This window comes from Hetaerina americana, unplaced genomic scaffold (assembly GCF_022747635.1).
Source record: "Hetaerina americana unplaced genomic scaffold, ioHetAmer1.1.p SCAF_113, whole genome shotgun sequence".
Taxonomy (NCBI): domain Eukaryota; kingdom Metazoa; phylum Arthropoda; class Insecta; order Odonata; family Calopterygidae; genus Hetaerina; species Hetaerina americana.
Window position 1 is genome coordinate 735,960 of NW_027286215.1, and position 16,115 is coordinate 752,074.

The 16,115-nt window shown below is 43.0% G+C and overlaps 1 protein-coding gene across 1 annotated transcript in view; it reads left to right on the forward strand.

Annotated features, from left to right (window-relative positions):
* The first annotated feature begins 12,678 nt into the window (after positions 1-12,678).
* LOC139685463 (paired box protein Pax-1-like) overlaps positions 12,679-16,115 on the forward strand; it is a 49,982-nt gene continuing 46,545 nt past the window's right edge. Inside the window, exon 1 of the mRNA XM_071582480.1 lies at positions 12,679-12,737. Coding sequence (XP_071438581.1) covers positions 12,701-12,737 — 37 coding nt within the window. The 5' untranslated portion in view covers positions 12,679-12,700. The remainder of the gene's footprint in view (positions 12,738-16,115) is intronic.

Consider the following 16,115-nt stretch of genomic DNA (forward strand, 5'->3'; position numbering starts at 1 on the left):
GTCCCTACTACTTTGACCGTGTTGGTTCAAAACACTACCGAGATGCGTAAACTGTTCTTTCTGCTCTAGTCTTTGCCCTCCTATTTTAATGTTTAGCTTAGCCTTTTTCTTTCTAGAAAATCGCACGACCTTTGTTTTATTAATATTGATTCTCATCCCATACCTGTCGCACTGAATTTCCAATTCACTCAGCAATGCTTGCAGCCCCTTGGCTGACTGACAAACTAAAGCTTGGTCATCAGCAAACCTAACTGATTTTACGAATTCCCCTCCCACTATCAGTCCTACCTCCAGTTCTTCCCATGCCTCTTTAATCATTTACTCTGCATACAGGTTGAACAGCAACGGTGATAATGGGCAACCCTGCCTTAGACCTCTTCCTATCACTGCCCACAGGACTCCCCTTTCCCCACCCGCACCTGAGCAGTCTGAGACATGTACAGGTTGCGGATTAGCCTCCTGTCCCTCCAATCTATTCCTATTTTCTTCAACATACTAATTAGTTTTTCCCAATTCACTCTATCAAACGCTTGTTCGAAATGTACGAAATAGGCAAATACCTCCTGGTTGTATTCTATATTCCTCTCGATTAATAATCTCATCACTGCAATGGCATCACGCGTACCTCTCCCCTTCCTGAACCCAAACTGAGTATTCCCTAAGTAATCATTGGCCCTACTCTCTATCCTTTTGCTTAGGATCCTGAGAACTTAGCTGCGTGGGATATCAAACTAATTGTCCTGTATTCCTCACATAATGTACCCTTTACCTTTTTCGGAATAGGAACTAAAAGTGATCTCACAAAGTCTTCCGCCCAGATTCCCTCCTCATAAATACTACGGATCAGCCCAAATAGCCTTTTCCTCCCACTTTTTCCTAAGCATTTTAAAAGTTCCACGGGAATGTTATCCACCCCCACGGCCTTATTTACACATGCCTACTTAGATCGTAGCATTCACTCACTATTTTTTGCATGATCTTGTCATAATGTGCATTAGGGATAATGCGGGAATAGCAATACGTTTCGAGTGGAGTTCGTATTGACAAGTATTGCCTCTCGTAGACACGAGGAATCAAGGGCAGGTGTTTCATGTGAGACGACTAATCGAACGGGAAATTGCGAAGTTGACTCCATAAACTCTCGAATGAGTTTTTCCCCTTTTATGCCACTTGTTGGTTCAAATGCTGATGGCTCCATCGAACACCCTCTCGTCTTGGCCCGACGACGGCTCCGTTATTTTCCGGGTGCCAGCAGTTTACGAACCGGGCGACGGACTAGGGAGAAGAATTTTCCCCCGCGATGCCCCTGAATGCGTGATTTCAGGTTCACTAGGGCTTGGTACGCGAGCTGACCTCTGCCTCCCCGGCCATCACTCTCCTTCCACTCGTTCCTCGATGGTCTGGGTTAGTTGGCGGCGCTCCCCGTGGAGGCCGGCGGCAACAATCGGGGTCATGTGGCCGGTCGCTTTCCCGAAAACGTGCGGCACACGTGCATCCAACTTGGGTGCTCCTCTGTTGACCCCCGGTCGCCGCAGAGATTGTCCGGCAGCTGTGGGGGTGGACGGCACTTCGTTACCCTCCGAAGGGGTCCGCAGGCCCTGCTCCGCCCACTCCATCCGATGCCGACCGACACTTACGACGCGTATGGGGAACGAGTGTTATTCCTGTGGTGTATGGACAGAGGGTGTGATATTTTTCCCTCCAGCCACGTCCAGTTTGGTGAGGGGCCGCTTCTCTGCGCTCCCTCTAGGAGTGCTTCGTGGCATCGAAGAAAGCCTATAAATGGTTTGATGCACTGTAGACAAACTCACAATTTGGCTTTGGATTTTATTTTCCATCTCGTGAATTTGATAAGTTCGGGTGCTCTTGTGGAGCTCATGGACACACAACATGGAAGCCCATCCCTTCCGCCTGCTTGAACCGTTTAGAAATGATCACTTTAATATGCATTTACACGCCAATAAAGACATATTTTGTGTTATCGCTTTGAAACAAACGTTGAAGTAGTAATTACCGGCAAGGTATGGCATTATCGACTTTGGTGGAAATCCTTGGAATGGTAATGAAAACGCTTTACGGTTTGCGATGTGGGGTGTGGAATGGAGGAGCATAACCGACAGCCGTAAATCTATTGGGATCTAAAGTTTGAAGTGGTGGTGATAAGACGCCTTTCGAATTGACACACATACAAAGACCCTATCCAAAGCCACGATGCGTGGCAGAAGGCAAAAGATTAGGGAAACTTCTGTAAGGAAGGACGGGTTCAAGACTACATCCTCGGACAAAGCGTGAATGAAAAAGTGCAGATGTAATATTTATTAATTAGATCGGCTATCACATTCTCATATATCCACGCAATCTCATGCGGTGCCCATGATTTCCCATGAGCACTCTTCGTACTCTTTTCTAAGTTCAATGAAATAAATAATCGAGCCAGAAACCGTCCATCCGCAGGCACCAAAAATAACGAATGTATGCGGTCGCTAGTGCCCCTGTATTAGCTGAATATTAATGGTAGTAGTTTTGGAGCGAGTACCCAGGTAACGATTGTTAAAGATCAGTTCGCTTTCCAAGTCATTGTTGCATGTGCCTGCCGTACCAGGGGTGCTTTTATCGTTTCACGATTGAGCTCACACTCCCTATCCTCCTCAAGCTCCTGAACTGGAGGAGGGGGCTACCGTTTAGTACGGCGTAAAGAAAGGGGGTCGATTGCATTTTGGAAAAGTTCGTCCAATCATAAGGTGAAGAACTAAGGAGCATAACCTCGACTTAAAATCATACAAAGCTGATGGAAGAAAGATTGAAAGCGCTAGGATCGCCAAGTTCATTACGCAGACAGATGCGACTCCTACGAATGAATTCACGGCAGAGTAGACGTTTCACGACCCGATGGTTTCCGCGACTCCTGGTTCGCGGTTTTACTCTGCCACTCTAAGTGCCAACAACCTGCACTACGCTTATTCCCAAAAACAGTTTTGAACTGTCGTCGAAGAACGTTTCATTTATTTCGCCGAGTGAAGAGGTTCCAATAATTCGGAAACTGTGTTTTGTTATTCTGGTTACGTATCGTTGAGGTCACCACAGCACCTCTCATCCGAAAAATACCCCGAACGGGATCTTGACGCGGCCCTGCCGGACGAGGGCGGGGGGGCTAAGGGGGGGTTAGAAGGACAAGGTTTTGAGGGGCGTCTCTTGCCCACATATGCATCCGTTTCAAAAGTGACCGCTGACCCCAAATACGACCCCGGCCCCCGATGCTCACGCAAGAACCGCGGGGGTGCCACGCCCCCTTCACCCCTCCGCACGCCCCCTTCCTCCTTTGCATCCCGCCCCTTACCAGGGAGGGAGGGTTATTTCTCACGGGAGGGGCGAAGGCAGCCGAGGCGTCGTCAATTACCAAGATAAGGAAGGACACGACTGAAGAGCGCCCCCGGCGGCTTCCTTTGCTCTTTCGAACATGCCGTCGGCGATATCGGACGCTCTCCTCCTCAAAGAAGCCTCTTCTATTTTCTTGAGAACTCCGGCAATGGGAGGTCACCATTGGGAGCGACGCACCCGTTGGTGCAGGAGTGGGGCGGCTGTGGTTCGTGTCGCACTCCCCGAGTTGCTGCCTCCCCCGATGCACTCATCCCTAGGGTGAATGTTAAATGAGAGAAATATGAGGCTTATTTTTCGCGAGATAAAGAAATGCAGTGGAGGGCAGACGTGTTGAAAGGGAAATTAGGGCGCCCTTGTGACAGCAGATTATGCCACCGCATTCGATACGATTCGATTGAAGATGGATTTGCAGTGAACGATTAGCGAAAGACTTTTCTGAGCGAGCAAAAAGTGACGAAAGAAAATCTGATGCTTTACGCTACGTTGATTTTGTATTTGAAACAAATTTTATTTGAATATTTAGGTGGGTCTTCATTAATCAAGGGATTTTTACCTAATTGGTGGTGATTCTCCCAAGTTCCTCGACAACCCCAGTAGACTGGAAATTCTCCCGAGGCAGGCAGAACCTCCTCGCCCCCCCCCCCTGCATCTAGGGTTCTAGTTGGTCGGAGATACGGCATCTAGTTCTCGCATTGTTTATCAAACGTAAGGGTGGGAAATTTGACTTTTTGATAATTAAAACATGGTGTGAATGTTACTGTCTTCGCAAGGGGCTATTATTATCAACATAAAATATAGCAGAAATATCTCGGCTTCCTGGATAAAGTACGCATTTCCCTTTTTCACCACTGTATGAGCCAAAACGTTTCCTATTACCGAGAAATACCGATCACAAGCTTACAAAATTTTAGAATAAAAATTGGTAATTCCAGGCTTGAATTTGTGGAACTTATCCATAACAGAAAGTGAATTTGCAGCTTTGTTTCATTTATGAATTTTGAATGAAATTTAATTAATTATTATAATGGTTTAAATTGAAAATAATGCAAAAAAACTATGAATTGTGATGCATGGGAGGAGGAAGGGAAATGATAGCAGTATAAAGATTTTCACTTTAAAATTGATTAAATGAAATTATAGCTCGAGTATATAAAATCATACGTTTATTCAACATTAATATATTCTAGAAAAAAGATTGGCTAAGTTAATTGGTTCGCTTAATGGAATCAACCCTTTTCCTCAAATTACTTCCGTCTTTGAATGATTCTTAAAAATAACTTGTATTTGAATTATAGATTTCTATCGTCGCACACAAGGCACTATCCTTGAATATCTCAAGCCCTCGTGAAAAGCCAAGATTATTCCCTCATTGGCAATGATAAACTATTAATATGGGCATCCTCGGCCTAATTGAATTCTGGCAAGGAGCGTACTTTGTGAGCCAATCAATACATACATTGGCATCGGTGAGCGCTTTCCTAATCACCGCCCTGATACATTCGGCGCACAAACGTCGAACTTGCCACTGACAAGAAGGGAAGGCGGAATGGATGCCAGAAGTACATACAGCCTGGCGATGGCACACCCAATAGGATTCCGAGCGAAATGACTTTTCAACTCAACGTGACCGCTCGCCCATTCGCGCCGCCGCAGACGCGTGGGTCTCCCACCCACGGAGTGCGGTGATTTAGGGCGTGCGATGTTTACCTATGCGGTAAGCGAGCGTATTCCGTCCGGTTTCGCTTCATACGATAGAACGGCAGGCAGACCCAAGGGGGGCGGAAGGATGGGGCACCCTCTTGAAGGGGCTTTTTCACCCTCTTGGCGCCCACGTTCTCCTTGCGAGCAAAGCAGAGGGACGGGGGGCGAGATGGGAGAACTTCCCCATGCTGGAGGGGGCGGAGGGTGTGTGCGCTCTATACTCTATTTTTGCGGCCCTCGACGCGGCGGGCCGCGCTGATACAATGCACGAGCACTCGCTCCGCACAAGATTGAGGCAGTGGGAATAGTACGGAGGATTGGCTGGCTGGAACTCTCTTTAGCGATCAATACGTTTACGGTACTGGACGGGAAATTCTCATCCGGACGTGCTCAATGGATGTAAAATCCCTCTCTCATTCGCCATCGCGCTCCCCTATTGCCGGCGGAAATGGACACGAATCGGTTCGTCGAACGATACGAGATGGTTTCCGGCTTCCGCCTTCATGTGGACGATCCAAGGTGATCTAAAAAGTCATGATATTTCAGCGTTAAACTTTTCCTGCAAGACCAATGCATGCAGTTTTTGCTTATAGTACGGTCTCGCGCACTGTTTGAAACGAGGAAGAGTGTCGGCCAATGAAAGTAGTGGAGAGGCGTGGACTTCTGCACCACTTTCCGCTCGCTAAAACCCCCACCCATTGCATCAAAAAAGGTTAGGACCAAGATTTGTCGGTGTTTTTTATGAGATGACGTGCTTTAGCGACAAGACCTAGGTCGTAAATAAACACTTGGAAGTAGAAATACCGTGTTTTAATGTCTTCTCGCGGACGGTATTTTTTCTTGCGGGATCACGCTCAATAACCACGTATCCGTTTATGATGTGCCAGAAATTATATGGGAAACCAATCAGTATAAATGTGTTAAAATGGCATTTCTTATGTAGGTTATGAGTATATACAATTACCATTGATATAGGGACACAAAATTGACGCTGTGAGCCCTCATACAGACGAAATCCTTAAAAGGTTCGATGAAAACTCAAAGTACGTATAATCCTTGAGTCTGGAAGTAGAGTTTGACTCCCGAAATATGGAATCCTATGAGTGAATTCAAAGGAATTTCGGGGATTCGAAGACGTTCGCAAAATATTTTGAATGAAAGTAAGTTCGATAACATTCCATCATATAATTCACTTCACATCAACTATCATCCGTTTTTTAGCACTCCCTTCCTTAGAAATGATTTACTTTAGTTTTGGTAGTTCGAAGCTGTTCAAGTGCTGACATTGATTGAGAACTTCAACTTGGCAACATCTTGCCGACGGCGTCCTCTTAGTCAAATCCCGCTGATATCGTGCACCTGTTGGTACGTGTCAAATCCTTTGCTTTCATAACCTCACGCCTGTTTCGCGATGTGAGTGCATTTCTTCTTCTGTTAGCCATGTCCTCGCTTGTTGTTTTGATGCTTGGCATTTGGAATCAGCTTCCGAGTTGAGACATTTCTCACTGAATCTTCACCCGCTCCACAGCACGGCTTTCTCTCGTCTGCCACCTCCATCATCTCGCTCTGTCCACGTTCTTCTAAGGATTCCTTCTTGTCCGAACAGCAATCAATTGGTCACATTCCTCGGCACTCTCTTTCCCTATCTGTGGAAAAAGAAAATCGATTCAATTATTTGCCATTGTTAACAAAAGTTAGGTAAAGAGTGATACTTGGTGTAATTTTCCTGATTGAAGAAATTCCAATCGATTTTGGAACTTGTGGATTTCATATTTTACTTGATTCTTGAAAGTTTCACGGTCCTCCCTGCATTGGTGTTCTACAAATATTGCATTGTACATAGTTCTTTGCTTGCTCGTTACCTGAGAATTGAACTTGAAGTTTGTTGAGGAATCACCACGTGCAAACACACGACATCTGTGCCTGGGCCAAGGGATTCCTCCCTCACCTTAGAGTGGAGGAAACTACAGCCTGTATTATGATTACTCGCCATGAATTCACGCCTCGATCTCCAACGAAGGTATGTCAGTTGATAGAAGAAAATTGCGCAGCCAATCAAAATCGCCCTAGGGTCTTGCATTCGGTTTTCAGGTGAATTTATGTTTCACGTAATTCAACTGTCGGCTTGAAGCAGCGAACCAATTGTGCTTCGTGTGTTTTCATGGCCTAGTCCCCGCAAAAATCTCTTCAAAATGGCCTCTAAATGTGCTAATATGTCCGAGGAATCCCAAATCCTATTTGGGATTCTATGCGGATAGAACTTCAAATGAAATACGCTGTCCGTTGGACAGGACGTTAAATTGTGGACCACTTTATGTACGAGTATTTCGTCGTATTTCGTCGACTAACTAGAGTCGACTAACGGTAGTGCCAGGTTTCCCTCCACCCTTCCTCCATTCCCTGAACATCCTGCCTCTACCAAATTACGTATCCCTAGGCGCATATACAATTATAAATAAATAAATAAATATATATATATATATATATATATATATATATATATATATATATATATATATATATTACTTTACTTTGAACAGTGTAAACTGTTCCCTCCTCGTTTGAAACTCCACTGAAACTGAAAACATTAGAGCAATCCTTCATCTGGCTCTTGGAGTCCTGGAATTGGCCAGGAATCAATATTAGGTATTAATTACCCTGCTCCAATTATATTTTCATCCCCCTTCCACCCCCATCACCCCCTTCTCTTCCATCCATCGCTCCAGCCATCGTATTCCATTCACTTCTGTCCTTCTCTTCCTTGATAAAGGTGGTCACGACCACCGAAAATTCGAAAAATAGTGAGTCTCTTTTTTGTGTTTCTGTGTTTTTGTCTGTGTCCACTAGTGCTAAGTGTTATACATTATATATATATATATATATATATATATATATATATATATATATATATATATATATATATATATATATATGTACACACATTCAAACACGAAATCCCGCCAAACGGCGAACAACTACTCATTTACACAGAAATAGATAAAAGGAAAAGGGATAGGAACACAGATAAAGGATTATACATAAATAGATAAAAGGAAAAGGGATAGGAACACAGATAAAGGATTATACATAAATATATTTTCCTAGACCGGGACTTGAACTCCGGATCTTTCCACTTGCCGGGCGGACGCTCTTAACCACTTGAGCTATCCAGGAAACGTAATTTATACTGAGATCTGCGATGGTTCTCTATATATATATATATATATATATATATATATATATATATATATATATATATATGTATATGTGTATATATATATGTGTGTATATGTGTGTGTGTGTATCGATGATATAGAAACGCTCACACGAGCAGTATAATATTTGGACAGCACATCAGAGCACAAATAAAATAGTGACACTTAAAAGAACCCTCACATTGTAGATTGTTTGAGCTTTCGGCCTTCTCAGAGGCCTTCTTCAGCTTAGACATTAATTTATATATATATATATATATATATATATAAATATATATATATGTATATATATATATATGTATATATATATATGTATATATATATGTATATATATATATGTATATATGTATATATGTATATACATATATATGTATATACGTATGTATGTATATAAATTAATAGGGCTAAATATAGTGGGTGAGTAACCTCAGCTGACAATCACCTCACCTACGTAACTGCTACCACTACACTGGGAAACTTAAATCGCAAATTGTCTTTAGAATAAAATTGCTCATAGTTCATCAGTTTCATCTTCGCAATGTTTCTCGGAAGGCTTCCCTCCAACAGTTTTAAAAGCATTATATTTACTTTCAAGAACAACTATGCCCAACAAAATCCGGAATTTGCACCTTTAAAAAAAATTAAAACGCTTATCTTGCCGATTGTCCTCGATGTCCCCTGCGACTAGAAGCATACCGCGAGGGGCACATTGGCATTGGAGCGTTGCGGTTTTTTTGTTCGTCTAGCCAGCGAGTGACAAATCATCATGATCACGAGGAAGGGGAAGTTTATTTGGACAAGAGATTACCACTTTCAAAACACGAACTACGAAAGCGTTTTTTTATAAAACATTCGGCACGAACACTGTTTTTTTTGGAAATAAACGAAAAAATTATGTCCCATATAGTTTGTCGTACACTAGTCGGAATGAATGGTGGGAGTGGAGGTGTGTGGGAAGGTCTCTCTCTCTCTCTTTGGACTCTAAGCCCATCGCAATCATTCTCTCAAACGTGAGCGGCGACGCCCAAGACGCCGCCGCTTACGAGTGAGCCTTGTTTTGTAAACCACGCTCCTCCTTCCCTCGGAGGCAAAAAAATACAGTTTCGTGTTCCGTGTGCTTTCTTCGTTCCGCCGGAGACGATTAATGAGGGGAGCGAGGGGCGGATGTGGGGGAGGATGCGGACCTCGCTGGGCCCAATATTCCGAAGATCGCCTCATTCCCGCGCGAGTTTTCCCAGCGCGATTCCCTGCGTTGTATATCCTGCCCTTGCAATAGGATTTGCTTGCACGAAAATATCGGAGAAAAAATCGATACCGGTTTTCAATTTAAGGAGCATTTAGTGGTAAATATTCCCAAAGCATCTCGGTACTTTTAATTCCAGAAAAGGGGAAAAATCGACAATTACATCTTAGAAGTGCTAAAAGTTATTGATTGCATTGTAAAGAAAGGAAATGATTTATTTCAATTGAGAACGATTTAGTTTAATAGAACACCCATTTTATGTATGCTACATGAACTTTATTTAAGAAACTGAAGTTTTATAAAAATAATATCTACGAGTACATAATGTAGTATAATATTCGAATTCCTAATGAATTAATTATTTGGTAGTGATGCAGAATGAAATCGAATGTGTTGGATACATTTTCCTCGCTAGGAAATGTCAATGCTGCAACATTGGACATTATTTAAATTTTGTAAACGCTATACAGTCAATTTGAGTTTAACTATATAGTAGACTTAAGAGTTTGCCAACACGCTGATCGACGCCACGCTACTGCGGCAAACCGCCAGGAGTGAGAAGAGCATCTCACCCCTGGTGGTCCATAAATTTGGGGACGTGCACAACGTATGAAGCTACATTTGAGCACGGATAAAATACACAGATTTACCATAGTTTTTATCTAAAATATGGTGAATGAATAAAGTATAATAAGCCAAACTCTCTTGAATTATCCATACCTTATTCGAGACTTTCTGCACACATGTGGCGGCAAGGGCGAATGAGCCATCACAAGGGCCAGGTGGAACACTTCGGGTGTGTGTGATTTATTTTACCATTGCACAAGAGGTCTGGCATGAAAAAGGTTTATTGTCATACCACGCCCCTATAACATAATGACAACGATCCGAGGCCTATTTTTGTGTCGAAATCTAATTCGTATTGCTTATTGAATGCTGGAGGCATAAGCCTGGATTATTTTACGAAAGAATCCCGTCATTATGTAGCAGGTTATTAAAAAAGTAGATTCAAAATGATCGAGACAGTTTGTATGTTTTCTGATTGTTAATAATTATTTTATTTTACCAATTGGACATGAGTTTTGATGTTTTCATGTTCAGTTTAAGAATATGCTCATTCTTTCCGGCACGGTCAGCGAAATTTACCAAATATCTTTTGAAAGTTGGCGGTTTCATCCTTACTTATTCAAACTATTTCTATCTTAAGGAAACCTTTTTTCATTTTAATAAAGCTGAGATGCTTTGAATCTAAACTGTGCATATTGGCAATGCTTCCTAGAAGTGAGTCATGAGCTATAAAATATACGTATGATGATGACAGCCGTGTCGTCGAAACGTCAAAATCTACATTTGTGAGCGCCCTTTCTGCGTTTAAATGTCTTAATCAATGTTTTTATATATTTATGCGTCGCCGAAGAGCGTGTTGTTTCGATTTTATATTAAATATATATATATATATATATATATATGGATATATATATATATATACAGGGTTCGTCCGGAAAATAAGTGTACTGACTCCTGGGCTGGGCGCGCCGCTCCGGGCGCGCCCAGCACCGCTTTGACGGGCCGCGATTGGAGGGGGGTATGTTGGCAAGCGACGCTGAAAAAGGCAGTCGGTTCTGAGCTGTGGTGTAGTGAGGAGCTCTGTTAACGCGAACCTCCACGCTCGACCCACGTCACGGAACGCGATGCCGAAGTTTTTGGAGCAGCGTTATTCCATCAAATTTGCGGTAAAGCTTGGGAAATCGACTACCGAAACTGTCGGTATGATTAACCAGGCTTACGGGGAGTCATCCATGTCCAGAAACATGATCTTTCGGTGGCACAAGATGTTCGTGGAGGGCAGAGAAGAGGTCGACGACGAGTCTTCGAGAGGTTCCCGATGATGCCTTCGCGGGAGCGTTCCAGGAATGGGAACGCCGCTGGAAAAAGTGTATCGACTCACAAGGGTCCTATTTTGAGGAATAATAGCTTAAGATATGTAAAAGTGTAATAAATTTTTTTTCCTGAGCTCAGTACACTTATTCTCGGGACGAACTCTGTGTATATATATATATATATATATATATATATATATATATATATATATATATATATATATATATATACACAGAGTTTATATATATATATGTTTATGTATATATATATACATATGTATATATATATATATATATATATTCGTGGCTCGAAAATAAAAATGCAGTAAAATACTCAACGTCCATTCGCTCGGCATTGAAGATCTGTAAATTACAATACGATTGATGGCCTATAGATCATGCACTTGTAAGTATTTATTCAAAAGCGGTGTAAATGATGAAAATAATGGAAAAAGTTACCATTTTGCTTTTAAAACATTCCTTACTGAAATGATTCCATGTCAAACTTAAATAGACTCACTTTCTAGGCGGCGATGCGGTGACTGTTTCTGTCAGATCATTTCCAATATGGCTTAATAAATGAAGAGAAAGAATTTGACAGTTTCTCCTTTTGACTATAAACAACTGTTATATTACGGGCATTCCATTTGACGCGAGTGAATCAAAAGAGATTGGACAAAAGAAAAAGGAAATATTAAACCGCACTGGTGAATGTTATGTAATTGTGTGCTAAATTGCCTCCCTTGAAAAACAAATATTTGTACACCTGGGTGCTCATTTGTCGTTCAAGCGTAAAATATGTCTGGATTTTAATCTCACCACTCAGCAAATCATTCGCCGAGGGGGGGGGGGCAAGAGAGAATTATATCTTAATAATCCCTTCTCTGGTGGAACGTTCGCTCAATGTTTCCAGAGGTTTCTTGAATGGATCTGTTCCATTAGCATTCCGACACGCCTTTGCGAGCGAGCCTTTTCCCCGCGGCTGCCCTTTCAATTTCCCCTGGTATTTGCTTTTCGCTGGAGGGAATTCCGAAACAGAGCTTTGAGCCTTGTTCCTCTCCGAATGACGCCGTGCGTGATGAGTGGCGCTCTTCCAGTACTCCGCTCGTTCCGAAGTGTCCCTCTCTTCCTTTTTACCCTTTCAGCCCACGTGTGTGGGTGGCATTCACGCAAATGCGGTCTCACCGGTAGTCTTGTCCGGAGGTGCTGCTGTCATCTTCCTTTTCTCTTTTTACCCTCAAGGATTAGAGGAGAGGTTCGTTGGCTGCTTTCGGGAGGAGTGGATGGGTTTCGGGGCTTTGGAGACAGGACAGGCAAGAGGTAATTCGGTCCCCGGTCGCCAAGGCCGTCTTACTAACCACTCGACCCGAGCATGTGTTTACCAAATAAATTTTGTTCACTGTCTTTGGTGATAAAAAATAATTTCTGATGCATTCGTTGCTTTGCAACCCGTGGCGTTGACTCAGATTATATTATATTTGTATTATTTCATTGCATGGCTGAGTTATCGTGCTGGTGGTTCGAAGTTATAACTTAAGTGATGATTTAAATCTTCTATGATACGGAACGTATTACCACGTGCAATTACAATTATTTGGGAAACTATTCAATTGGGTAGATTCCTAATGTGGCTGTTTCCAAAAATTGTGATATTAGATATTGTTTTGATATAAAAAAGATGGAAACTGAGCTTGAAAGCTGATTTTAATCTAATAAATCTTTATTTTTATTTACAATTCATTATCATTCATTCGTCATCACATATTCATTCATTCGTTTATTCGTCGTTTAAGATGGCTGTGAACAGGGGTAGACACAGGTTAAACTTCTATGGTCCTTTATTGAAATAGAAAGAAAGACTCGTACTTTTCCACAGATTTTATTATACGGCACGACGCGTTTCACCGACTTGCGGCATCATCAGGTACCTGATGATGCCGCATTCTATTTCATTAATGGATATCAGTTACTTCCACGAAGTGAAGCCTGAAACAATAGAATATATTCTATGGTCCTGACCACTGAGAAGATAAAATTTATCATACTGAAAGTTCTGTTAAAACGAAGTTAGTTAAATTTCCTGTACCTGATGATTTTTGGCAATTTATTGGAGCCGAGTCAAAGAAAAATCATATCGTTTAAGGTTTCTGTTGGTACCCATTGAATCCTTACCCCCCCGTGCAATTTCCACTGGTTGTGATCAGAAAAAAACTGTATTGATAGCATGAATTACATTTATTCTGCATACATGGAATGATCACCAGGCGGGTGACCACAGTACCCAAGTTCTAGTGAAGTCTTCACAGATGTTTCACCGGATAATAAATAAAGCTGATGACGTTTCGATGGCCAATTTCGCCATTGTTATCTGGGAGTTGACGAGGATGATATCGGATTAAGCCCCCGAAACGTCGCTCAATGAAACACTGACCCGATGGAAAACCCGAGAAGACTTTGATGGTTTCCGGCGTAACTTTATGGAATCGATTCATAATGGAAATGAAAAAATAGTAACTTTGCGTAAAAATAGTAACAAAAATCTTCAGGCTCCGTGTTGGACGTCGAAACCCGGGTCGTATCGTAATACATTTTTTGTCGAATCACAAAGTTACTATTTCTTCATTTCCGAGATGACTTCACTAGAATCGTACGCAGTGTTAAACACTAAATACTTCCCTGATTTTGGATGATTGATGACCAAATATTTCGATTCTCCTATCTCGTTAGTCTTGCGGGTTAAGTTAGTATTTTCATGTGAAACGACGAATGCGCGCCACATCCACTATGATGGCGGTCAAAACTGTGGCACGCCGAGGATCAAAACTGATGAAATCACGAGTCGTTTCAGATGGTGATTAGACTTTGTTTGGACCCCTTGAACAGCACCGGCCCTGCTCGGCGGAGAGGGATGCCGGGGACGGGGTTTTAGGCGGGCGAGTAAACCTGCCCCCGGGAAGTGCGTTTGATCCGTCGCCAAATGCGTCGGGAGTGAGGGAAGATTGAGTCGCCAGGGGAAGAGGGGTGGGGTGGCGGGGGGAGAAGATTGAGGGTTGCGGGGGGTGCGTGTGGGCGGGGGGAGAGTTTGAAATAGAGGCAGGAATGTGTGTGCGGGGCGGAGGGAGGGAGGTGTGAGAGCGGGGGCCGCCGCGTGTGTGTGTCCTGAGCGGGGATCGGAGGCCGTGGGAGGGAGAAGTGGGGAGCTTCGTGTCGCTGGGCTTCAGGGCCTCGCGATGGAGCCGGGTGCTTTTTTCCAGGCGCCCGGTAGACGATCTGTCTAATGTCCCCCGTTACAAATAATTATTTAGATAACTACCGCCTTTTCCCAGGCATGAAAGTAGCGAATGGGTTCGGGAGAATCCTAGCGCGAACTTGCTAACCATCCAATCTCCCTTGCAGTGGGCCGCCCTTGCATTGGGCCGCACGTCTGCGGAGTGCGTCCACGTATTTTAAAAATAAAAATCCTAACATTTTGGGCGGCGTCTCTTCGCCGCCAAGTCAGGACTTTATGGAGGAAGGAATTACAGGGGCATCTCAAATGCTCTCGGGCGGCAAAAAGAAATGCTAAAAGCAGCAAAAAGACATGAATACATCGAATACCGAGGCTTCATGTGACCTACCCTATTACCTTTCTTCACATTTCACTCTTGAGTTTTGGAAGGAAATAATTTTCCTTGAGCCCTTCGGAGTGAAGGTCCCAAGGAATGAGGTAAACTAGATGCACCAGGCGAATGGGAAGAGTCGATGAGTTGCAATAAAATATGAAATGGTGGCCCACGAAGTCTTTGAGGTTCCGATACTCCGGATCGACTCTCGGCAGAATCGATTGATTCAGTCGTACGTCGCCATTGAACATCCGCTGTTATGAAGTTCAATTATTTGGGAGGACAGACGAATGGCAATTGCGCGTCTAGACCTAGAACTTACATTCAGATTGTATCTGCATTCATTCATTTAAACGTGGACAAGTCCCTCCTAATCGGCATGCGATTTTGAATTTCTATGACTGTGGCTCCAGAATCGATCATATGAATGCGATCAAGTTAATTCCATCCCGTTGCCATCGCCATCTCATTACGATAGCCCGTGTGAAAAGTTCCTAAAAAAATAGGAGAACATCAATGGCGTTATAAGGATACGAAACATAGTATTCTATGTATAGTGATGAGTGTACATAGAAAGAATTTGAACGTGGGATGGGGGAAGGAAGGGTTAAGAGAGAATGAACCAGAGAGGAAAGAAGGTAGAGTAGGCTATAGATAGCTAGGAAAGATAAGAAAGAGGGAAGGACTATTTTGTGGGGAAGGAAGTGGGTTTGGGATATGATGGAAATACAGGGTGACGCTGAAGGAGGTGATGCAAGGGAAAGTGTTCTGCAAGCGAGGCTGAGCGAGAAAAAGGAAAATAAACCGTGCCTCATCATGGGTGGTATGCTCAATTGAAGAAGATATTGGCGTGGGACAAAAAGTGTTCATGGCGAACAGAAGTTATTTAGAATACGATTATTATCAACTACCAAGGTTGATCAATCAACCTTAATGTATTTTTGTATTATTATAACATATTGTTATATGTCATATTGCTAGCCTGAGTGTATGTGTGGAAGAAATGGTGAAAGAGGCAGGAAGGTCGGAGGTGGGATTAATGTGGGAAGGGTTAATGGGGATAAGACCGCGGGTGGAAAGATCCCAAGCATGCGGA